The sequence below is a fragment of the Papilio polytes genome, unplaced genomic scaffold (genome assembly GCF_000836215.1).
Source record: "Papilio polytes unplaced genomic scaffold, Ppol_1.0 DF824146.1, whole genome shotgun sequence".
Classification (NCBI taxonomy): Eukaryota; Metazoa; Arthropoda; class Insecta; order Lepidoptera; family Papilionidae; genus Papilio; species Papilio polytes.
Window position 1 is genome coordinate 917,293 of NW_013525058.1, and position 23,759 is coordinate 941,051.

Here is a 23,759-nt window from a genome sequence, read left to right on the forward strand (position 1 = left end):
TTTTCGGTACGATGTAGTACAAGGATGTTTCAAGGTTAATAGACAATGTAATTACCATTAACGTAAGTAACTAAAATAAAATAATTTGTCAAGTCGAATTTGCTTATTCGTGTTAGCTTTTTAACTATTTTTGATATATTGTGTTCTTAAAAGTTATTTGTTAATGTGTGCTATTTATCAATACATTTATCTTTATTTAAAACAACGATATTGTTAGGAAAATATTAGGAAACGGAAGGAACAGTGTTTTACTAGTCTCACAACGGAACGTCCGATATATTTGCGTTGTCGCATTAGAGTTCAGTTTGTGTGTATTAAAGTGATTTACAGGTATTGTTAATATGGCCGTCCGTCTATATTTTAAAGAAAGTCATTTGTGGAAATATCTAACATTCGATTATTATCCGATATGAATACGGAAATTAGCGTTTTTCTCCTTTGCGATAAAAAGGGGAGTGCATTTTTCCGAGAAAATTGCTAGTCACTCTTCCTGGCAAAACCCGAGTAAACCCGCCATTTCGACATATTCCCTAGGTAAAAGGAATATACTTATGATGTTATAAAAGATTTGTATTTTAGTATGTATTTGATTACATAAAAACTACTGGGCTGATTTACCTATGAGTATATATATTTATTTAATTTCACACTGACAAAGTCGCGAGCAACAGCTATAGTTTAATATTAAATAGGCAACTACTACTTCTATCTGTGGATTGAAACGCATGGAATAATGATTTATTTTTTAATAATTAAATTAATACATTCACTGCTATTACAATTTAAACTTACCGAGATGAACATTTAAGTTGGTGGTATTCAATGTATTTATTTTGTACTTCAGGTCCGCGATGGGCGTCATGGAATCTGGGCATTTTCCTGTGCATCCGTTGCGCCGGAATCCATCGCAACCTCGGTGTTCACATCTCCAAAGTGAAGAGCGTCAATTTGGACTCTTGGACGCCAGAGCAAGTGGTAAAAGTCTATTTATACCAACACTAGCTGTTACTCGCGACTTCGTCGGCGTAAAATTAGTACAATATATAGTAAGGTTATTGTAAGAATGCTAAAAAAAAATGTTTCGTTTGTTTCCAGGTATCTTTACAGCAGATGGGTAATTCCCGCGCCCGTGCGGTATACGAAGCTAATCTCCCGGACTCGTTCCGTCGGCCGCAGAGCGATTCCTCGCTCGAAGGCTTCATACGAGCCAAATACGAACAGAAAAAATACATCGCCAAGGAATGGGTGCCCCCTACCTTGCCTAAAGTAAACTGGTAAGTACAATTTTTACAAATAAAACTGACCTCGCTTAGCAGTAGAAGGTACTGTAGGCCTTAATTAGCACATGCCATATTAATATTGGCCGCTCCTATGGTCAATTAGCCCTGATACATTCCTATTAAAGATAAAAAGTTTGATATTTTAAGTATGAAGTCGCACCTAATTTAATTAAGTGTACAAAATAGTGTTTTTATTCATTTGCAGGGACAAAGAGATAGATGAAGAAATTGAGCGGCAAAAGAGAAAAAAAAAGTCTACCACATCGACGTTGGGACCACTGCCCGCGCCAACTGCCGGCGACAAGAAATACAACGTGAGTAGTTACACTACAAATTTTGTAACTTTTTAATTCTACAGATGATTAAATTGTTTTTATTTTTATTTTCAGAAATCAGATGTCATACCAAGCTTACCTAAGCCAAAATCATCAGTAAGTCCTAAATTAGGCAGAAGTACACCAACCAGTAGCCAGACAGATACCAGTAAAAGTTCTAATGGCTCTGCTGATCTGCTTGGTTTAGATACAGCAAAACCAGAAGCTAAAACAACCACAAATGACGATATATTCTCAAGTTTCTTCTCAGCACCACAAGAGAAACCAGCCGAAGTCCCGAAACCGGAGCCGAAATCAGATTTGAAAGTAGAAGAGGAGAATTTCTTCAAACAAGCCGCTCCAACAGAGAAAGAAAAGTCGAAACTAACTAAAGACAGTATATTGGCTCTGTACAGTCAAACTCCTAACACCAATTTAGTGAACCAATTTAGTTCAGTCCCTCCCGGACAACCTCAGGCCTTCCCATTCGCTTCAACTTACCAAGCCCCAATGTACAACAGTATGCCGATGCAAAATGGTATGCAACAATTTAATCAATTCCAACCAATTAATAACCAATTCCAACAATTCAATTCTCAAATACCCCCTCAGATGCAAACAAACCCCCCTTTCCCGCAGAACAACCAGTTCTTCAGTAACCAACCAATCCAACAACAACAACCGCTAACTCAACAATTTGGTAGCTTAAACCTAGGGCAAAGTTTTCCTAGTGCATTCGGACAACCGAACACAAATGTTGCCAGTAACACGTCATGGCAATAAATGTTGCCAGATGAGAGTCAACAATTAAAATGTTTACGCGTTTTCTTTTGTAACATCGCCTGGATCACAGATTTGTCAAATAAAATTAGATTATGCTCACTTTTGTGTAGTAAAAATAATAACATTTATCTTTTATTTCTATAGTTATTCCATAGACAATAATAGTCATTACATTCAGTGCGTTTGACACAAACTCTTCATTCAAATAACCATAAACAATCTAGATTTTTCCATATTGTGTGATTGGCACAATAAATTACGCGTGTTTTAGTTTTTAATTTAAAAAACATGTACTACTTGTATATGCAATTTATTTTTTTATCAATTTTTTTACACATAGTTATTATATTGCACTTAATTTTTTTTTATTCTAGAGCTACGTGAATATTTGTTAATTCGTAGGTGTGTAATATATTGCTTGATTGAATAGAGAAATTTATTTTTATTACAATATTTATGCTGGCTTTGCAGTATTTTAAAACTTAATTTGATGTTTGTTAGTTTATGGGTGCCTTTATTTTCTTGGTGCAATTTTTTTCACTCTTAAATATCTTTAATTCAACCTAGATATTCTAATTCACATATTTTTATTTACAATTAATTTATTACTTAAATAAAACGTGTTTTGTTGCGAAGTATTTCTTATAAAAATATCTGAAATATATAATCTATTTCTTTTAGTAGCTTTAATATTTTATTTTGTTTTGGTCGTAAAAGACTGAATTATTATCACTTTATTTTATACAGGGTGTATGGAACAAAATCACTAATAATTTTTGTGTCAATTTTATTCCCGATCCTATTTTGTTTTAGTCAATGTTACATCTCAGAAATAAACATTTTAACTAAATAATTTCAATGTAATTTATTACCCTTAACATGAAAACTTATACAAATTATTTAAAAACAGAATGGTTTTCGATAGTGCCTTAAACGTGCATTAGAGAACTTAGCATAAAATATTGTAAACATGTTTGTGTTGCTTACAGAAAATAACAATTTAAAAAAGAAATCTAATTTAGGCCAACAAAGATTTTTTGTAGGAAAAAATTTACATCAAGTGTTTTAATGGCATAACGATAAAAGTTCGTTATTTCGTTTTTAATATTTTTCCAGCTGTTTAAAATACTGTTCTGTAATGTTATATTTTCCTTTCATTCAAATGTATGTTAATATGGGGAACCATATTTTTACAACTTCGAACAGTATGTCTCTATTTATATAATAGATGTTGTGAAAATAGTATTACATTTATGACTGATTTGTAGCCGGTAGTGTGTTTAGATTTATATTTTATCATCACGGTTATATCATGTTTGATGTATTAATTTGATCTACAAATGTTATTGAATAATTAGCAAATAACAATGTAAAATAATTGCACTTAATGTTGGGTGTGGTCAGTTATATTAGCTCGACCCTAGCCTGCGATTCAGTCCTGTATTTGAGTTTATAAATAAACATTTTGCCCATAGTAACATTTGATTTTAATTGCACCGCGGACATCTTGTTGAATTGAACAAAAATAACAGATTGCAGTAATTAGTGATTGGTTTACCCAACACAAGAGTGGTCATCATCTAAACATGGTTTGTATGCAAGGATTATGATAATAATAAAATCCAAAATACCAAGACTGGACTGTACCATGGTCATGTCTTCAAAATTTCAATACATATAAAAGCAGTAAACACTGATGAACTTGTTAATGAAATATTCCTTATGGAGTCTGGCGCCAGTTAGTGTTAACTTTATGGAATTTGAATTCCAGACTTTTGAGCGTTACTGTTCTATTTCTTGTTTATGGCTCTCCCACAGCGGATTGGGCCAGTGTAAGCGTTACTGTTAGACTGTGCTGCTCAAGTGCGAACCAGGCATTATGTTCTTAGTATGTTTTAATTTTACGTAATTAAACGAGGTTTATGCTAGTTAGCTAGAAGCTTATAAGGATTTTTGTGATATTATACATTAATTAATAATTATATTGATACACACAATATTAAAAGTAATGCACAAAACGGAACGTACTTTTTGTGAAGAACTGTTGTGCGAATGGGATACAAATCTGAATTATTTAATAATTTAAATCAATTTAATTGAGGATTTAGTAAAAAAAAGTGTAGTTAATGTATTTGAAGATAACATGGCTAATTGGTAAGTTGCAATGAACGGCTTTTTTATGTCGTAAAGTAAGGACGATTTACAATATTTAAAGTTTTTAGACAATTCACTTTTGGCGCGCGCAGCCATATTGAAGGAACAGCTGTTATGAGACGTGCTGTTGTTGCGTCCTCTTCGTTGTTTTTATCGTGATTTAAAAAAATGCGTGTTTTTAGATATAAACAATGTTTAAACAAAGCATTTGTAGTGTATAATATAGTGAAATATTAAAGTTTATAGAAATGTGTTAAGAAAACAATATACAAAAATGGCTAGCGGACGACAGAATTATGGAGACAATGACATTTTAACTGAAGAAAGGGAGTTTCGAACGAAATGGAGTAGATTTTCAGAATGGTTGCACTGTATTTGTGTGGTTACTTTCGATTTAGAGTTGGGTCAAGCTATGGAATGTGTTTACCCGCCTGGAGTTAATTTGACGGATCAAGAGAAATGCAATATTTGTTACTTAGCGTTTCCGGACTCGAATTCTGGTTGTATGGGAGACACGCAGTTTCATGTGCGTTTACGATCACGTATGCCTCTATCGCAACAGCAGTTGAATTATAATGAAGAGAGTGTGCCAACTCTGCGTGCCGATAACACACATTACTGGGGCTTCGTATACTTTCGACAGGTCAAGGATCCCACCTTACCTCGAGGATACTTTCAGAAAAGCATTATACTACTAACTAGATTGCCCTATATCAATTTATTTTACAAAGTCATTAAACTTCTCGCTCCCAGGCATTTTGAAGATGGTGAGAGAAGTTTGGAAGCTGCCTCTCATGATATCAACAGATGGCCCTCATTAGAAGCAGGAAAAAATGTACTGTTACCTGTCTTAGGCGCAGTTTTTCAGTCATACATACCTAATTATCAGACAGGAAAAGTTTCAAGGTCAGATATTGCTAAGCAAATCCATTCAACAGGTGTTCCTCATATACTTGTTTCTATACAAGATGTTAATGTCTTTGATGCCCTTTCAAGTTTAATATCCCATTTACACTTATTATGGGAACTTGTATTGACTGCTCAACCTATTGTAGTTATTGCAAGTTCACCGACTGAGTGTTCAGCACTAGTTCAAGCACTCACATATTTAATACAGCCGCTTCCATATGCAGCAGAATATCGGCCATACTTCACCATACATGATAGTGAATTCAAGGAGTTTACAAGAAAACAATTCAACCCTCCTTATGTAATATTGGGTGTAACCAATCCATTCTTTACAAAGACATTGCAACATTGGCCACATACAATAAAGCTTGGAGATTCCAGTTCAGTAAAAACGAAACTAAGAAAAGTTGGTAACATTAAGTTGTTAGATGCAGCCCCAGGTGTGTTCACACATTATAAAACATTTCTAGAAAAAGATAAAACAATTATAAAGAAGTTACACAATGGTATGAGAACTGACCGTCCATCTGAGGTGCAAACAGCGATGGTTAAGCGCCATTTATTAGAGTTGACACAGAGTTTTATGATTCCCTTGGAGCGTTATATGGCTTCGTTAATGCCCTTACAAAAGAATATATCTCCATTCCGAGCACCACCTGTACCAAATCCATTTAACCCAGAAGACTTTTTTGCAACACTCCAACAAGCAGGTCCTCATTTAACAACAGGTATTAAAGGAGATTGGATCGGGCTTTATAGAAATTTTTTTAGGACCCCAAACTTTAGTGCCTGGTTTCATCAGAGGCATAATAATTTGACAAACAAACTGCATGCTTTGCAATTAGAGGCTTTGGCTGAAAGTGATCTTAAGAAATGGTCAGTTGGTAAAAAAGAAGTGGAGATTGTTGATATGGTGTTGAAGTTGAGGGAAGTTTTGAAGAGTGACCCTCCTGTAGCTGACAATACTCGTACATTACTCGCAAGACGACTTGATGATCTGAACTGTGTGCTGCCCGAAGATATGAAGTCTATATTGAATGCGGCCTCGTGACATTTAAAATGCTGCGCCTCAGAATTAAGAGGTTGCAGCGAAGACTGCAGGAACCAATCAAGATTTGACAAGTCTATTATATGCATGTGAAGATAAGGAACATTGGACCAAAAAATGGTGCAATTTATTTTCTTAACTCTGAATGAAAGATGCTTGTTATGATAGATATTATTTTTAAATGAACATTTGAAATATTTTTTTAGAATTTATATTGGACACAACTAATAAGAAAAAATAGGACCTCAATAATTTGCACACCATATTATAAAAAAAAACTCAATTCTTCCGATTCCAAGCCTTAATAAAAATGTGCTTAAGCTATTAATAACTTCATGAAAATAATAAAATGTTGTGGTAACAATGAATATCAGATAAAGTTTTAAAAATAACTACAGTTCTATCTCGAAATAACTCCAGCACTTGTAAATATAATGCACTTAGTTAACTACTAAAAGTTATTAATTAAAATTATTGTAAGTAACTAAAACTTCACTAAATTGTCTAGAATATTTCCTAAGCTAATGTACAATTAAAGCCATAATAAATGACTTTTACTATAATTAATCTTAAAATAAATGTAAGTGTGATTGTTAAAAAAAATGTCATCTCATTTTCAAAATTTTACCATGCCTCAAACAATTTTTGAGCCCACTTGTAAGTCAAATATTTCATTTTAGTTGCACCATATAAGAAGTTTTCATGCATATCTCATTTTGTATCGAAAATAAACAACAATTGCTTCCTGAGCTTTTATAAATTAATAGAAATTTAAATATGTTCCATAAGTAATTATTTTTGACTATAAAATGTGGGTATTTGTAAGAAAAGTGTGTCAATGTAATTTAGGCACTGTAATACATAAAGAGCACCTGATAGTTATATAAATGTTGCTTTAAATAGCTCGGAATGAGTGTATGTTTGTCTCCAAGCTAATAAATAAAGATTAAACAAATTAAATTACTTATATAAGTGTGTGGTAGATGTCTTGAACATTCTTAGTCTTGATGAGTTGAAAGTTATTGTATAAAAGTTGATATTCTTTTCTCATGTTTGTGAGTTGGTAATAAATATTGATTGTCAATTATTTTAAAGTGTTCCTCATTGTTTTTTTTTTCTTTTGCTCAAATAATTCTCTGATTATCATAATAAATCAGCTTTGTGCTAGTACCATTTATTATAGACTGAAAGTAAAGCCTGGTACAAATTATTAATACTAACGTGAACTGTTCAGTTAAACTGTGTGGCAAAACTGTACAGTTCAACTGACTAATGGCACTGAATGGTTAACTGTGAGGCTATTAATAATTTTAAAGTCTCTAACTTGTACGTAAGATTTCGTAACTAAAATTATCTTTCAAGTGTGAAAAGTCCATCCAATCAAATATCAAATATATTTGTATAATGTTACATAATGTTTTATCAGACATGTTATCAATACATACTATACTGTGAAGAATTCCATAGCAAAGATCCGTTTTTATCTTGTTTTATAATATAGTTTTGTGAACAAAATATTGTAGACTTATGCATTGTCTAGAGGGGAAAATGGTCAATATATTTTGTGCCAAATATTTTTGCATGATTATTTTGTATGACTAATTGTAAACTGCAGGAGATAATATCACTAAAATTAACAATTCAGTTTTAAATTTATACTTTTGTTTTAAAAAATTAGTTTGGAAACAATATTTCAATAATTACTCATAACATTAAGTTAGGATAAATTAGTTTTAACCCACTGAATGCTAACTTTAACATGCTCAACTTAATTTGATTTCAAATGCATTTATAAAATGAACACTGAAAAATGATATTTGTTTTAATAATTAAGTAACACTCACTTTTTGTAAAGATGTGTCAGTTAAAAATTATAAATCTTATTTAAAAAAATTAATAGAATTTTATGTTAATCTCTGTTCATAACAAAAAATTTAAATTCAAGTCTTACAATTGATATTAATGTCTTCAACAAAAAGTTTAGTTATGGAAGTGGGAAAAATTGATTAATAAAAATATTTTTTCAAATCAATCGTTTTTATTTAAAGGCTTACGGTTAATTGTGCTTCTCCTGTGTTGATCCAGGTACAATATGATCTAACAACAGAACAATCCAGGTTAGGCACATTATGAAGACAAGCGCTTCAGACATGGCGTAAATAAGTCTGTTACACTTAGAGATCCTTTGGTGCCAATAGCAGTAACAACTAAAAAATAACAGTCTATATATACAAATTCTATAGATGATAACAACTAAAGCTACGCCACATTAATACATTTTTAGTCAAACTTAATGGTAATGAGAAATTACATTACAATTGAACAGTTATTACTAGTTCAGGAGAGTCCCACTGATTTTGTACTTTGTGTTAACTAAACAATTTTTTAATTAAATGAAATTATATCACTGATTGACAAAGTGATTGTCTATGGATTTGTTTTGGAACATTCCAGTGTTTAAATTGAAGATGCAATATCATTACAGCATTATAAAGGTTTAGAAAGATATATAAAAATCACACATTTCCATTCAATTTGACTATACAAACATTTATGTCATCTTGATCACTGACAAACATAAACATATGCTATGTTAACTTGTGGCATTGCTTATCTGTGCTACCCCTAAAAGACGGTAGAATCACAATCTGTTGTATCTCGCTTTGCTCCATATGTTGTCGTTGTCCGTAACTAATGTGTATACACCAGCAAGTGTTAACCCTACAGCAGCTCCTAAGCCAATAGATCGTAAGCCAGCCGTGCTCTTGTATATGACACCCGTTGTAGCAGCAGCTATGAACGTGTTTGCAGTATCTTCTTTATCTCTTAACCAAGTTACTCCGAGGGCAATGCAGGAGTAGAATGAGGCGATTATACCCAAAGTGCAGCCTGTTGTGGTACCTGAGGAAAGTAATAGTTTACAATCATACTAATATTATAAATGTCAAAGTTTGGATGTTCAAAAATGGCTTCAATGACTCTTGTTACATTTTAGCAAAGATGTAGTGAATAGTCTGGATTAACACATAGGATATTTAATTCCACATTTCATAGTTTTACATGTATTTAATTCACGCAAAATATGCGCTAGCTGTGAAGTTGTGGAAGCTGTAGCCCCTACTACTACTACTATGTATTTAATTCCACCCCAACAAGGACATGGGCAAAAGCTAGTCTTGCATAAAAATTAATTAGTAACATTATTACTACAGAAGGAGTTTAAATGATCATTGACAGCTTCATTATTAAAAGTTATTTCATGACTTCAAATATTTTTCTGTCCTTTAGTACATTACTTCATACAGTCAACCTTTAAAGTACAGTACCAAACTTCAAAATTGTTTTTAAATACTTTAAGTAACATGTACCTTGTTTCATGATGTAATTGACAACTTGTGTTCTTCTAACTTTGCCAGTCTGTCCGGCCAGTGTTGTTGCTCTCAGACCTTTGTATAATCCAGCCATACCTCCCAAACCTGTAATATTATAATGATAATATTGTAAATAAGCATAATGAAAATATTTTTTGAATGGGATAAGTTATAAGGGTGTTTCTTATAACAAAATCTTAAGGTTTTTTTGATTTAACAGATTTCAATATCTAGAAAACAATTTTTTTTTTCATTATGAATGCAAAATTAAATAAAAGTTATACCAACTGAGGTACATTTGTGAGTTTATAAATAAAATTGATTATCTATGATTTATATTTATCCTTGTCATATGTAAATTGAGTTTAATTAGTTTCTTTTTTAAATGGATCAAGATTATTACATGACTACAGGGAAATTTCAATGTTTCTTTTTTTTTAAAATTAGAGATTGTTAATTGAACAAGTAAAACGACATGATAACGACAGATCTATTTAACCTTTTGAAGATATTTTTTTGGTTAATCTATTGTGTATTTGCATATTTTGGAGGTCAAGATAATATGTAAAATTATTTTTCATTCATTATCATTCATTTTTGTAAATCATCAGGAATAGAACCTTGCGGTAAGTAAGTTAAGCCTTAAGTCAAAGGGTTAAGGGGCTATTGATGTATTATGTAAAAAGCAATAACTTTTGAGGTTATATCACATTCGTACCTGAACCAGTCATGAAAGACATTCCAATAATAGGCAAAGCCACATTAGATCTTCTTGCTGTTGAGGCCATATGACTATCGTCTGGATAAATAAATTCTGGCTGCATTTTCGGAATATAATGGGGATCGAAGTTCAAATAGGGCGATAGATTGCCCCCAGCTTGTGTTTTCTCTTCATTTTTATTAATCGGTAATATATCACTGAAAATGGACATTTTGTGTTTATTTTACTAATTCTGCTTAGGGTTAACAAATCTAAAGTGAAGGAATTCTAGAAGAAATTTGCGAGGATCGAAAAATCGAACTAAATGTCACTGAAAAGAAAACTGTCAATGTCAATTCTACTTTTGTGTTGCCATTACTATTTTCTCAGGGCTGTACTAAATAGGAATCATTGATTTCATAAATCTTACGTTCGAGTTTTTTTTTACGAATATGTAGTAATTTTTATTTAAACATAGGAGAGTTTTTTAATAATTTAATTTCATTACAGTAACCAAAGAACCCCTGATGATGTCAGAAAAGTAATAAAAATTGCAAAGTTACACGAATCCGAGCTGACTGATATCACACAAGTCTTGATGTTCCCAGACGCTAGCGATAGGAACGACAACTTAAGGCTGATGCAGTTGGATGATAAATTACTTAAAGAAATTGAATCTGGAAATAATTTAGTATTCAAAGGTAATAAAATACTTGAATATTAAATAGACTTCTATTAACGGTCCGTGCCAATACCTTAGTAAATGGATAAATAAGTTTTTTTGTTGTTTTTTTCCAGGGGATCTAGACGAAAATGTTGTATTATGCACAGAAGACAAATCTTACGACGTAAAAGAAGCAGAGACGTCTAATAGTCTTTTACTAGTACCGAATTTATTGTACGCAGTATCAACTGGAAACGAAATTATAACAAACGATTCAATGGAATGTGATTCCGATAATTCTTTCGATAAATCCAATAGCAGCTTAAACAAATCCAACGAGTCAGATGATGGAACAAAAGAGCCTAGAAATATTGAATTCAAAGAGGTTATTAACACTTTCTTCACGTATTACGAATTGAAACCTTGCAAGCCACGTTTATCTAAGCTACGGAAGATTCTAGAACCAACATTATATCAAGGACCGGAGCTCGAATATGCGATAGATAAAGCAAAGCTTCTTAATTGTGATGCGATTTTCGAACAAGTGCAAGCTTCTAGAACAGAATTAGAAGGAGAACTAGAGAAGATACAAGCAGTGAAGATCGATGGATATTATCGATTACTTGAATTTGATTATGAATTCAGAGTATTATCGTATATGTTGGATTTAATCGAAGAGAATTCATGGCCTTTGAATAGAATATCGAAAGAAACGACTTTCGAAAGTCTGAAAGATCTAGTTCCTGAGTCTGTTTTGGAAGCTTTATTTAAGTTTTATACGGTAGAAACTTGTAAAGAAGACGGTATACAATATTATCAGTACAAACAAGATAAAGTATGTAGATTTTTGGCAAGAGTGTTGTTAAAAAGCGCAGGGAAATTTAATTTCGCAGAATTTTTGCAAGCGTGGCGAGATTCGGTTCCTGAAGGAATGATAACAGATGTAAGTAAGAACATGTTGCCCCTCGTCTCTGCCTACCCGTTTGAGTTACGGGCGTGAGTTATGTTGTAAAAAATAAGTTTCTTGGTTTGTTCAATTTTTATTACAAATCTTTTAGATATTTTAACCATTTCGTGTTTTATTTCAGGAATCTCTTTTATCTGGAATAGCTATAGTTGACAAAAATACGACGCCACAAGTAGTATGGGGATTTTCTGAGAATGATCTACCAGATGATATTAACGAGAGATTTAAAAAGTTGTTTCATACAAAAGCAAAATGGACTGTGGATGAAATATCACCGTATATTGAGTAAGATTTTAATATACCCAGTACTGTAATCTCTTAATTTATTGAATTATCGTTAAAATCGTCTTATATTTTTCAGGTCGTATGCAACTGAGAAATTAAACGTGAACGCATTGTTAACAAAACACGCGCGTGCGTCAACGCAAGATGGCGTTAGAGTGTTTTCGGCTAAGCATATGAAATGATGTACTTATTTGTTTCTTACGTTGGTTTTTATATTTAAATCAAAAAGATTATTTAGTTTTAAGTATATTTTAACCCCCTTATCATTTTTCTTTTTTTCCAGTTCTTTGTCTTGTAGAATCTACAATGCTATACAATTATATGATAGTCTGTTGTCTATTTAGGGTAGACATACACAGACTATTCCTTTGCCTTTTTATGTTTAAAAAAAATATATTTTTTAATGCTTAAAATATTCTAGAATAAAACATGGATAAATAAGATTAATATGAATTTATTTTACACAATTCACTCATAAAGGTATATACAATATTTCCTAATTAACACAGCCATTGCATTTTTAATAAGTCATATGTTTTTTTTTTTTAATTAATCTGTTCACATTTTACTGCAAATTTAGCTGATTTTTTAACGATAAGGATGTGATTAGTATATTTTATTAGCTACTTAATCCTAATACTTATTTATTAAATTGGAATGTTCTTATAAATAATATTTATGTACAATTTTTATCGATTATTAGATTATGGTTTGATAGTTGCGTTCAGTTGTCTTTGGTATATTAGTCTATGATTTTTCGATGTTTGTTCTCAATTTCTTCAATTCGTCCCACATTTCGTTTGGTAAGTCTTCACCGACTTCATCCTTGAAGTATTTCTCTACTGCATCGGCCTGCAAAAATAAAAATGATAATGTACTTAATTACACCAAAATCTTATTAATATTATAAATGTGAAAGTTTACATGGATGGATGATTGGTTTGTCTAGAGTTTGTAGCCTAAACGATTGAACGGATTTCGATGAAATTTTGTGTTGATGTAGAGGAAACTCTTAAGGAACACATAGGCAACACACTTTTGTTTTTTTATTTTCACGCGGACGGAGTCGCGGGCGATAGCAAGTTATATTATAATGACAAATGTTAGAATGGATGTTTGTTACTCCGTAACTCGAAAATACGGTTCAGATGTAAAACATAGTCTGAAATAACGTATAGGGTTTTTTAAATTCCGTGCGAACCAAGCCGTGGGCCAATGTTAGTCTGCCATAAAACCATAAATTACAGAAATACGCGTATAATTTCATGGATTCAGAAAGTTTTAATGAGATACAAATACAGTTTTTTACCAAATAACATTAAAGAAAAGAATACCTCTTGTTTCCAGAAGTCTTTAGGGATGCTGAACAATTCCTTCATGTTGATATCTTCAAGGTTATCAGTATTCAGGGCTCCGGGCGTGGGCACGTAGCCCAGCGGAGTCTCCACGTGGCAAGACTCCTCGTCGCAGCGGCGGAGCACCCAGTCCAGCACGCGGGAGTTGTCACCGAAACCGGGCCAGAGGAATTTACCCTGGAGTTAATTATTGATTTATTACATTTGCTTATACATAGTATTTTATTTGTATCCTACCTAACGTATTAAATGACCTTTTAAAAGTTTGTTGGTTAATACGATTTAAGCTCATTGTTGTTGATAGATTTTTTTATACATCATATGTTGGCTAACGAGCAAGCGACCACCTAAATCCGCCAAAATGAGGAAGCGTTCCTGCCCATAGATATCCACAATTACAGATGCGTTGCCTACCCTTAAGGACGGAGAAGGAGACGCACATAAACAGTATATTTTCCCTTCCTATGCATCTACTCTACCGTCAAATTCAAGAAGGGAAAGTTCCCTTCCCATCCTATTCTTATAAGAAAAGAGTGAAAAGGGAAAGGGACTAAAATGAGGTATTGATAGTGAAAAGTGGAAATATTATTTATTCAATGTATGCAGTTATTTACCTGGGCGTCTTTCCGGAACCAGTTAACATGGAAGATTTTAGGCATTTTGCGTCCCGGCTGCGGCATCGACAGCCAATGCTGTAAGTACTCCCCGAAGTTATAGCCGAAGAATGGACGCATCGCGAATGGATCGTGCATCACTACCTTACCCTAAAAACAAAGATAAAAATAAGTGTTAAGGGAAAGAGATTCAAAAAGATATATAGAGGAAACAGAGTTGACACCTCATGAGACATGTTTCACAAGATCCTCATGCTATTTATTACCTTTCAAAGAAGTTACCGGTGAAATAATTTTCATTATGTCTCGTCTATAAATTTCTTAAGTATTGTTGTTGTTCTTTTCTTTGTGATAAGGTCTCGTTCAACTCGAAATTTCATTAAAAGTTTGGCGTCTGCTTAATTGAAAACTCTTACTACGGTACGAAGTGTAGTGTTTAAAATTTGATTTCATATTCTGTGATAAATTATAAGCATATGCGCGTTGATACATCCACGATTTTTATTTATTTAAATAAACTATTTGTACTTTCAGTTGTTGATTGTCTTGTTAAAAGTAGTGTCTCTTACATAGCTCTTAAACTATTTCTTAATGCATGTTAACTTACGCTGTGTTCAGCTGCAGCCGTTGCCTCCGACCTCATAGTGGCTCCCATGAAGACGCCGTGCTGCCAGTCTCGGGCCTCCACCACCAGCGGCACGCCCGCCGGCCGCCGCCCGCCCAGCAGGATCGCTGAGATAGGTACGCCCTCAGCGCTCTCCCACTGACCGTCTATTATCGGACATTGCTCCGCTGGAGTGCAGAACCTGAACACAAATCATACTAATATTATAAATGCGAAAGTTTAGATGGATAGATGGATGGATGTTTATTAGAGTTTGCAGCGTAAACGGCTGAACGGATCTCCATGTAACTTGCCATAGTTGTAGAGAGTGGTCTGGAAAAACACATATGCCACTTTTGTTTTTTTTAATTCTATCGCGAGCCAATGCTAGTTTAAAAAAAAATGGCAATATCTAATAAGTGAGGCCAATTTTTAATCTACTAATATAAATCTGTATACTTCAATTTTCGTGGTTGTAAGACTTACCGCGAGTTAGGATGGGCTGCTAAAGACTTCTTACTAGGGTCCCAGGGTTGTCCCTTCCAGTCTATCAGACTCTCAGGAGCATTGCCCATGCCCTCCCACCACACGCCGCCATCACTAGTCTCAGCTACGTTAGTGAACACCGTATCACGGAAGATTGATGCCATTGCTATTGGGTTTGTTGCTGTTGATGTACCTATAAAAAATAAAAAATAAATAAATAGGATTTTTATTGCCACAAAAAACTACATAAGACATCTATACAACAACCTTAGAGCTAGTAAAAAATAAGAAATGTGGCAAAAGGTCGCAAGCTCAGCTAAGGCAGGGACGGCGCAGGTTTACTGCGCTGGTTTTCAGCTGGCCCCTTTACACATAAATAAATAATGCAAATCAGAACTCAGTGTAAAACTAAGCTTAAGTTTTTTGCATTAGAAAAGATTCTAGAGCTGAAATAAGTAGATAAATCCGGAAAAGAAAATTGTCTAAAAGCGAGTTTATTTAAGGTTTTTGTGACGTAATAAATAGCTTCTTTTGTAATTTCGCACATTGTCGCGGTAAGCAACGATTATCGATATAATTTTCAATGAAAACCTTTATCTATGCACCAGTTTTATAAAGTGTGCCAAAGAGCCTCTCAACAGTGATCTTCCTGTGAAGGTTTCTCAAGTACTTGATAATACATTGATAAGGTTTTACAAAATTCTCTATTACTTTTCATCGCGACTTTCCATTCTTGATACTTATATAAGATCATATTTCGTCTATCATATTGCATTAGAATAAGAGAAAACAATTTCTTTTATTACATGTATTTCCGAGAAAACTTATTGTAATTATACTAATATAAATGCGTTAGTTTGATATTTCCAAAACGGTTAGCACGCTCACTGCGTAACAGGCCGATATCGGCCTGTCGCGGTATTTAATGCTGGTACGGACGGAGAAAACTATGTCCCTCTCGCTGGTGCGAAACTATTAACTCAGGTTAACATTACATAAAATGTATACATTATGTTTCCACAAAGTTATAGCAATTTAATCTATCCTAGTGCTGGTGTCTAGAAAGACCTGCCACACACTAGCGGAAATATTGGGGGCGCATTTTGGCCCGCCACCGCACCAGATGAAGAATGATGATTTTATTTGCCGCAGTGAACGTGTTATGCGATCTTACAAGTTTTTTTACTATTTACTAAAGCTAGTATTGAAAAAAATCAGTAAAATGCTTACCAGGCGCGACACCAAAGAATCCGTTCTCTGGGTTAATAGCTCTCAATACTCCGTTACTATCGAACTTCATCCATGCGATATCATCACCGACACACTCCACTTTGTAACCGGGTAATGTTGGCGTCATCATCGCTAAGTTAGTCTTGCCACAGGCTGAGGGGAATGCAGCCGCGATGTATCGCTTACGACCTTTAGGGTCCGTTATACCGACGATCTGGAAGTGAGATGAATAATTGAACGGATTGAACGAGTAACAACTAAACGGATTGCATAAATGCAGATTGAAAGATGGTTTATTTGATAGAAGTTACAAACAGGAAACTACTGAGCTGATTAAAAAAAGTCATTCACTATAAAATATTTTCACTGAGTAATAAGGGCTATATTTTTTAATTCCACGCAGATAAAGCAGCAACTAGCCTTATGTATTTTTTTTTATATTCTATGCATGATCAGAATAATGTCGGGAATACATGCCAGCTGGTACTTGGTGTATTCTCGTCCTTACAGTACAGAATGTATGTTTTATTTACCAGCATGTGTTCCGCAAGCCAGCCCTCTCTCCGCGCGAGCACGGAGCCCAAGCGCAGCGCGAAACACTTCTTACCCAGAAGACTGTTACCGCCGTAGCCGCTTCCTGTTTATACGTAAGTTAAATTACTTATTTTTCAACAAAACAGTTTCAATCTACAACTTAAGGGGCATAACAATAACTTATTTATAAGAAACTATTACTTAAAAAACACCCTGTAATATTTTAGGGTAGGAATCGAATGACATCTCAGACTTTAAAATTGGTTAAGCCGTTGCTACAGGAGGATACAAAACAGAAGAACCTACGAAAACCATTATCTTGATATCGTAAACTCGAAAAGAAAGAGAGGGATAGCAATAATTCACAGTAATAATAAACTTACCATAGCTGACTATCTCATTGTCAGTAGGCTTGTGTAGTATGATAGTGCGGGACGGGTCGCAAGGCCAGCCCGGTGTGCCCGCCTTGCCCACCGCGTGCAAACAACGAACGAATTGCTCGTCTTTACGCAGCAAGTCCAACACTGTGGTACCTGGGCAAAAATTTACGTCATAGAGCAAAACTAAATCCACAACCTTACTATGGTAATATTTTTAAATGTAATGGCGGCCCAAGTTCATTGGTTCCCCCCACAATTCCCCTTTTCTGCATAGACTCACGCTAAGTTAAAAGTTACTTAGATGCAAAGGCGGATCCAGCTTTGGCGTCACGAGGGGCAGGGGGTCACATAGTCGTGGTCAAGTCAAGAGCTTGATAAAATATGTAAATAATATTTTGTCAAGCTCTTGACCTACCAGCTTAGAGGGGGATCATGACCCCCATGACCCCCACCCCTTGGATCCCCGTTGCTTAGATGTATGAAAGCTCTGTACTAATTCTGAAAAATTAGACCGCATAGTAACTTATCTATACACTATTTGTTTGTGGCTAAAAATTGCATATGAGAGCCAAAAAAAGAAAATAACGTTACAAAGGGAAGTCTACATATGCTTATTTTATTTACCCTGCAACCAACAAGAAGGATATACTTTTATGCAAGTAAAATATTCGGCGTATTTTTTTAAATTTCAATAATTCACTTAATCTGTGGTAAATGACCATGTATAAATTATGTAGTTACATTGCTTTGCATTTGAGTTCATTGCTATATGTAGCTTAGTATAAATATGTAACAGAAGCTATCATAACATTGTGCCAGAAACCAATAGTGATGCAATCGACCTTTGTATTACTAAGACTGAGTTGTAGAAACAGTTAACTGTCGCATAGGTTATTACAACCAAATTCCGTTCTACAGAAACAATATTATTTTTAAGATTTATTATAAACCAGAGTATGTATTGAAAAAACTAAGATGACGTCATCGTTGAACATTAGTGTGTTAGTTATTTTCGTGCTTAAGTATCTAAGTTTTTAAACTTTAAAATTAAATAAAACAGAAAGGGACAATGTCGTCTTCAAAGGTTTACTTAATTATGTGACGTCATCGAGCTAAGAACTAGTGTTTTTTGCACAAATATCTTCAATACTAATAGAGTGAGAGGTTTTAATTATATATTTCGAATTAACTTAAAAATAACGTAAAATATCTACATGAAAATGGCTAGTTTTATGTGTAATTTATATTAATCTTACCCATTCTTGTCATGACGCGCATAGAGTAGACGACGTAAGGAGAGTCCGTCACTTCGACACCGATCTTTGATAACGGAGAACCAACGGGACCCATTGAGAATGGGATCACGTACATCGTGCGACCTTGGACAAACAGACATAAGTTAAAAATGTACGTACATATTACTTAATTGTAATACTGCAAAAATAATAATAATAATCAAGTTCAATTGATTGGATTTTGACTAGACAATGGAATAGAAAGTCCTACATAACTAAATTTTTTTAAGAGCAAATGGTTGCTAACGAAACAATTTGGTCTTGTACTGAGAAAGCAATATTTTGAGGTAATAGAAATTACTAAATCTCACCTCGCATACATCCCGGGAATCTATCAGAGATAGCCTTCTCATAATCTCCCGGAGTGATGTAGTTTCCTAGAGCGGATTTCTGTCCGGCTCTAGCGGCAGGCACCACGTCGCGCTCCTTGTCAGAGCAGATAAAAGTCCTGGACTCGACACGAGCCACGTCCGCGGGGTCAGTACGGGCTAGCCAACTGTAAGAAAATTATGTTTTTAAAAAGTGTAAAAGGTCTCATACGCCTTAGAACATGCGCACACCTGAAACTAAATGATCGCACGGCTATTTCGCTTTGATTCCAATTAGCTTATATGGAGGTACGCACACTACACGAGTTTTAGTTGTGCAACTAAACAGTTGAAATGTCTGCGAAACAATCGACAATCGCACAACAGTTGTGCGACTTTTTAGCCAAAGGTGTGCGCCTTACTCGAGTTATAACCACCTCTCTTATAACGAAGTATGTAATTCAAGTGACAGGCTTAAAGATGATAGCTAACACAACATAAGTTGCAATATATATTGTAGTAAAATAGTATAACACGACTCACCAGTTTTGATACTTGTGTAGGGGACGCAGTGTGCCCTGTTGTTGCATAAGCTGCAACAACGCGGCCGCCTCCGCTGGCGAGCCGTCGCACACGTGCACATGTTCGGGCTCGCATATAGATGCGCTGCGCTCAACGAACGCGCGAACCTGTATTACGACGGATTAGTATTATACTGTACTGTACAGTTTAGAGAGAGAATTAACAGAAGAAAGCTCTTTTTCTATATCTTCTCACTTAAATCAGCAAAGAGTTTGTTGCTAAAAAAACTTTCCTCTGAAACATACTGGTCTCGTATTAATAGTATTTGAGTAGGGTTGGCTCTTTGTTGATGCCAGCACTAGTACCAGTGGAATGTTTTACACAGTTTTTAACAAAGAAATCTAAACATCGCCTTTTTAGTATAACGTTAATGTAAATCCTATCCAAGATATTCTTGCGTACTATTGCATCATTAGTTTTCTTTGTCTTTCTTTGCGATAACTATATTAAGAAACTGGTTATTGGTTTTTATGGACTTTTCCAGTAAAAGGAATAAGTCTGTTAGAAATCTAAGAATATCTGTGCTTTTATTTCTTGAAGTGGACTCTTTAATATCTTTACGAGTTTTTGTGACTGATAGTTTTATTGTATTATTCCAGCTATAGTAATTAGTACGAAGGTAACTAAATTAATTAACATTTGACTTATAACCTAATTAAATATCTCTAAACAAGCGAGCAAATGTGATTTCTTCACGGCCGTGGCATCGAACGTGACTATACTTTGCCCCGGATTGACGATAAAATAGTACTTATCTTAAAGGGGCCAATAACTGGACTACGGACATATGGTCACTAGTTAACCGGGTAAAACTAGACAGTACTTGTATAATAAAGATAGAATCTCCTTCTGGAGAACTGCTCAACTTGTACTTTTATAAACGGTAGCCCAAAAGTAACGAATGGACCGGCTTGCCCGGTGTAATACCACCACCACACAATAGACAGGCGTAAAGTGGGAGCAATTCCGCGTTTCGTCTAATGATTGTGGTGCCCGAGGCCTAATTTTAGTCCCTTTTTCTGTCTACCCTTTTGAGATGATGGCAATGAAAAGTTGATTTGACGGCGCAGGAGACGTAGAGGAAGGGGAAATGTCCTCTGAATGCGAGTCTCTTTTTTCATCGATTAAGGGTGGCAACGCATTTTGAAATTTAGGCTGTCTATGGGCATCATTCGCTTCGCCATTTCAGAGGAGGTGGCCACGTGCTCGATTGTCACCTTATAATATAAAAAAACCCAAGTAAAAGCTAATAGAATTTAATTGTTCTAATCTAGGTTTCAGTGGTATTAAACCGATATTGTAGGACTGTGTTATAAAATGTACCTTTGGTGTAAGAGCAGCTAGTTGTGGACTTGGCTTGATAGTCCCTCGCAGGGCTGTCTGATGAGCTGCCCGGCTGCATCCCAGTGCCACTTGCGCGCATCTATTGACAAAAATGGTATTAGTCAACTTTTCTTCTATTTTCTTTTTAAAGGATTAAAGGCAGGAAAGGGACACTTCTATTGTGGGTTTAATTTAAATAACATGTTATTATGTCACTTTAAACAACGTCATTTAATAAAAAAAAAATATATCAAAATAATATGGAGCGATTTGTCCCGATAAAGATTTTTCTTTGTTTTTTTTATGTGCATCTTCCACAAATCACTATTTTAATGTTTTATTATAATTGTGAAAAATTTGCGATATTTTAAATATAACATTGATGCTCATAATTTTATAAAAATTAATAGGATATTTAAAACATAATAATAAAATAAAAAATAAATTGTGATTTAACATTTAAATAAGAAATACTTACTCCGCGACTTTCTTGACGTAATTTTCAGGAACAGTGTTTAAGTGCAACATTTTTAATACAAACATTAATCAAAATAACCTTTAATACTAATAGAATTTAATTCAATAAATATTTAGAAATACAAGATATTCTAAATTTTATCAAAATTACTGAAGCTAAAGAGAAACAAAAGCCATCTATAATATTTAACAGTAAATCTAACACCCATTTAATGACTACGTTACGAAATACGTTTTCAAACGTTATGGCAACATTAGCGAAGCGCGCGTAATATATGACGGAGGACCGGTCAAATGGCAGCCGCTGATTGGTCGGAAATAAAGGCGGGTCATCTACGTGTCAAAACAAAGATACGTCACATAATGGAGAGGCTTGTTGTTTCAACTTGTATTATTAGCGTTGAATGACATGTACAAATCAAGGTGAAATTTTATTTGGATATTTCATCAGTTACTAGCCAAAGCTCAAGGCACAATTGCGTCATCCTTTGATTTTAGAAGGGTTACAATTTCGAACTACTGCCACGCTCAGAATGCCAGATTTATCTTTTAAAATTTATACTAAGGGCCTCTCTTGTAAGTATAAACTACAAGATTTATGTCTTACTAGCTTTCGCCCGCGACTATGTTTGCGCGGAATAAAAAAAACAAAAGCAAGTAGCCTATGTGTTCTTTCAAACTATCCTCTACATCTATGTCAAATTTTATCGAGATCCCTTAAACCGTTTAGACTACAAACTTTAACAAACATCCATCCATCTAAAATTTCGCATTTATAATATTAGTGAGTTAGTAAGATGTGTCTAAATATTTTATACGAAGATGTACTATTGTTTGGTATGGAAGATTTTTGTTCACAAAATTTTAATAGGTTAATGATACAAGTTTTATGAATTATTTTTGTAGTTAATAACTATGACATTTACGCATGTTACGTAATACGTTTAGATATAAATAAGTATGAATAAATATTCTAACATCCTGGTTCACGAAACAGGCACGAAACTTGTCAGCCATTTTGTTTTTAAATGTTTATAACAGACTGACGAATTAAAAATATTGAAGAGGTTTTATTCCGTTGATTAAATTAATTTAAACTAAATCAATGTTTGATTTTATCAGATATTTATTACAATTCCATTTAACACTAATAATTTTACTTGATTATTAGCGTAAATTTTAAAAGCAAAACGCTTATCATTTTCACTACTGATAATGACTACGGTTAAACTCACGTTGTTATGTCTGTTATTACGTCGTCTATTTTATAACCTTTTCTAATGGTTGTTAAAAAAAAAACTCTAACTCCAAAAAATTACCCATCAAACTTACTTTTTTATTTCTATTTTGAAATACTATATTTAATTTAAGAATGTAATCTTATCGTTTGTATTAAATTCCAAATATTAGAGAGAGTTTTGCTTTTCATTGTACTATAGTTTGAATCTCTTAAACTTTCGACACTGGCCCAATCCGCTAAGGGAGTGCCATAGACAAGAAACGAAACTGAACTGTTTAAATATGTAATTTTAAAGGTACCCGCAATTGGACATACGTAAAACTTCTTTTCAAACAGCTTTCTTTGAACCTCAGGTATGTAATGTTTTTACCATTTTAACAATTTAATAGTCTCTTAGGTATAGCATCAAATAACTAAGATTACGTAATATTATAGTTGTGCAGTATAGATCCTTGACCTTAGACTTTAGAAGTAATTACTAGGTTACTTTTCATTTTCTTATCTAGTGAGTGTTAGTTTTGTTTTTCTCTTTACTGTTCTTTATGTATTTTTTTTAATAAAACTGTGTTAGCATGTAAGTGTAGCCATGATCATGTGTATTAAGTTATAACTTTTTTATAAACTGTAATTATTTCATGTGAAACGTTTTCTTCCTGCAATAAATAAATAAATATTCTGTGAGTAAGGATTTATCTAGAAGCGCGACAATGCCCACGCAGAAACAATTACGTCCAACTAGAAATGAAGCTATTGAGATGTCACTGTTAACCGGTGCTTTGTTATTATACAAATATTAACCGGTACGTTAATTATTATCGGTTTTCTTTGTTAACGCCACACCTATATGTTTCGAAGG

At 33.9% G+C, this 23,759-nt stretch overlaps 6 protein-coding genes across 7 annotated transcripts in view; 4 read left to right on the forward strand and 2 right to left on the reverse strand.

Moving 5' to 3' along the window:
- Positions 1 to 2,420, forward strand: part of LOC106111943 (stromal membrane-associated protein 1) — a 5,352-nt gene extending 2,932 nt beyond the window's left edge. The window contains exons 2-5 of the mRNA XM_013294153.1: positions 845 to 975; positions 1,096 to 1,274; positions 1,486 to 1,594; positions 1,670 to 2,420. Of these exons, the coding sequence (XP_013149607.1) occupies positions 845 to 975; positions 1,096 to 1,274; positions 1,486 to 1,594; positions 1,670 to 2,377 (1,127 nt within the window). The 3' untranslated portion in view covers positions 2,378 to 2,420. The remainder of the gene's footprint in view (positions 1 to 844; positions 976 to 1,095; positions 1,275 to 1,485; positions 1,595 to 1,669) is intronic.
- A 1,987-nt stretch (positions 2,421 to 4,407) lies between these two features.
- LOC106111866 (sister chromatid cohesion protein DCC1) lies at positions 4,408 to 12,716 on the forward strand. The gene is made up of 5 exons (XM_013294031.1): positions 4,408 to 4,531; positions 11,070 to 11,260; positions 11,358 to 12,166; positions 12,312 to 12,475; positions 12,552 to 12,716. The coding sequence occupies exons 1-5, from the start codon at positions 4,521 to 4,523 to the stop codon at positions 12,655 to 12,657; spliced, it is 1,281 nt and encodes a 426-aa protein (XP_013149485.1). The 5' UTR covers positions 4,408 to 4,520; the 3' UTR covers positions 12,658 to 12,716.
- On the forward strand, positions 4,649 to 6,710 carry LOC106111864 (protein DENND6A). Its single transcript, XM_013294030.1, has one exon. The coding sequence runs from the start codon at positions 4,806 to 4,808 to the stop codon at positions 6,489 to 6,491; it is 1,686 nt and encodes a 561-aa protein (XP_013149484.1). The 5' UTR covers positions 4,649 to 4,805; the 3' UTR covers positions 6,492 to 6,710.
- On the reverse strand, positions 8,507 to 10,910 carry LOC106111867. Its single transcript, XM_013294032.1, has 3 exons — positions 10,578 to 10,910; positions 9,857 to 9,964; positions 8,507 to 9,389 (listed from the first exon to the last, which is right to left on the reverse strand). Exons 1-3 carry the CDS (start codon positions 10,789 to 10,791, stop codon positions 9,130 to 9,132), a joined length of 582 nt encoding a protein of 193 aa, XP_013149486.1. The 5' UTR covers positions 10,792 to 10,910; the 3' UTR covers positions 8,507 to 9,129.
- A 197-nt stretch (positions 12,717 to 12,913) lies between the features above and the next one.
- Positions 12,914 to 23,759, reverse strand: part of LOC106111863 (phosphoenolpyruvate carboxykinase [GTP]-like) — a 19,150-nt gene continuing 8,304 nt past the window's right edge. Inside the window, exons 1-13 of one of the 2 annotated variants that reach the window (XM_013294028.1) lie at positions 21,665 to 21,880; positions 21,187 to 21,286; positions 19,825 to 19,970; positions 19,285 to 19,469; positions 18,935 to 19,057; positions 17,682 to 17,831; positions 17,298 to 17,401; positions 16,765 to 16,978; positions 15,535 to 15,727; positions 15,052 to 15,250; positions 14,445 to 14,594; positions 13,810 to 14,007; positions 12,914 to 13,327 (exon numbers count right to left, since the gene is read on the reverse strand). In XM_013294028.1, coding sequence (XP_013149482.1) covers positions 13,223 to 13,327; positions 13,810 to 14,007; positions 14,445 to 14,594; positions 15,052 to 15,250; positions 15,535 to 15,727; positions 16,765 to 16,978; positions 17,298 to 17,401; positions 17,682 to 17,831; positions 18,935 to 19,057; positions 19,285 to 19,469; positions 19,825 to 19,970; positions 21,187 to 21,286; positions 21,665 to 21,729 — 1,932 coding nt within the window. In that variant the 5' untranslated portion in view covers positions 21,730 to 21,880 and the 3' untranslated portion in view covers positions 12,914 to 13,222. Of the gene's footprint in view, positions 13,328 to 13,809; positions 14,008 to 14,444; positions 14,595 to 15,051; positions 15,251 to 15,534; positions 15,728 to 16,764; positions 16,979 to 17,297; positions 17,402 to 17,681; positions 17,832 to 18,934; positions 19,058 to 19,284; positions 19,470 to 19,824; positions 19,971 to 21,186; positions 21,287 to 21,664; positions 21,881 to 23,759 lie in introns of those variants that run through there. The other variant, XM_013294029.1, reaches the window with a different exon arrangement.
- The window catches only part of LOC106111868, a 14,133-nt gene continuing 12,532 nt past the window's right edge, over positions 22,159 to 23,759 (forward strand). The window contains exons 1-2 of the mRNA XM_013294033.1: positions 22,159 to 22,239; positions 23,199 to 23,256. Coding sequence (XP_013149487.1) covers positions 22,197 to 22,239; positions 23,199 to 23,256 — 101 coding nt within the window. The 5' untranslated portion in view covers positions 22,159 to 22,196. The remainder of the gene's footprint in view (positions 22,240 to 23,198; positions 23,257 to 23,759) is intronic.

Coding starts and splice junctions, on each gene's coding strand:
- LOC106111866 (XM_013294031.1), top strand. Junction 12,167..12,311: donor CTGAAGGAATGATAACAGAT/GTAAGTAAGAAC, acceptor GTTTTATTTCAG/GAATCTCTTTTATCTGGAAT. Junction 12,476..12,551: donor GAAATATCACCGTATATTGA/GTAAGATTTTAA, acceptor TATATTTTTCAG/GTCGTATGCAACTGAGAAAT.
- LOC106111864 (XM_013294030.1), top strand. CDS start 4,806: ATGGCTAGCGGACGACAGAATTATGGAGACAATGACATTTTAACTGAA.
- LOC106111867 (XM_013294032.1), bottom strand. CDS start 10,791: ATGTCCATTTTCAGTGATATATTACCGATTAATAAAAATGAAGAGAAA. Junction 9,965..10,577: donor GTCTTTCATGACTGGTTCAG/GTACGAATGTGA, acceptor ATAATATTACAG/GTTTGGGAGGTATGGCTGGA. Junction 9,390..9,856: donor CAATTACATCATGAAACAAG/GTACATGTTACT, acceptor TACTTTCCTCAG/GTACCACAACAGGCTGCACT.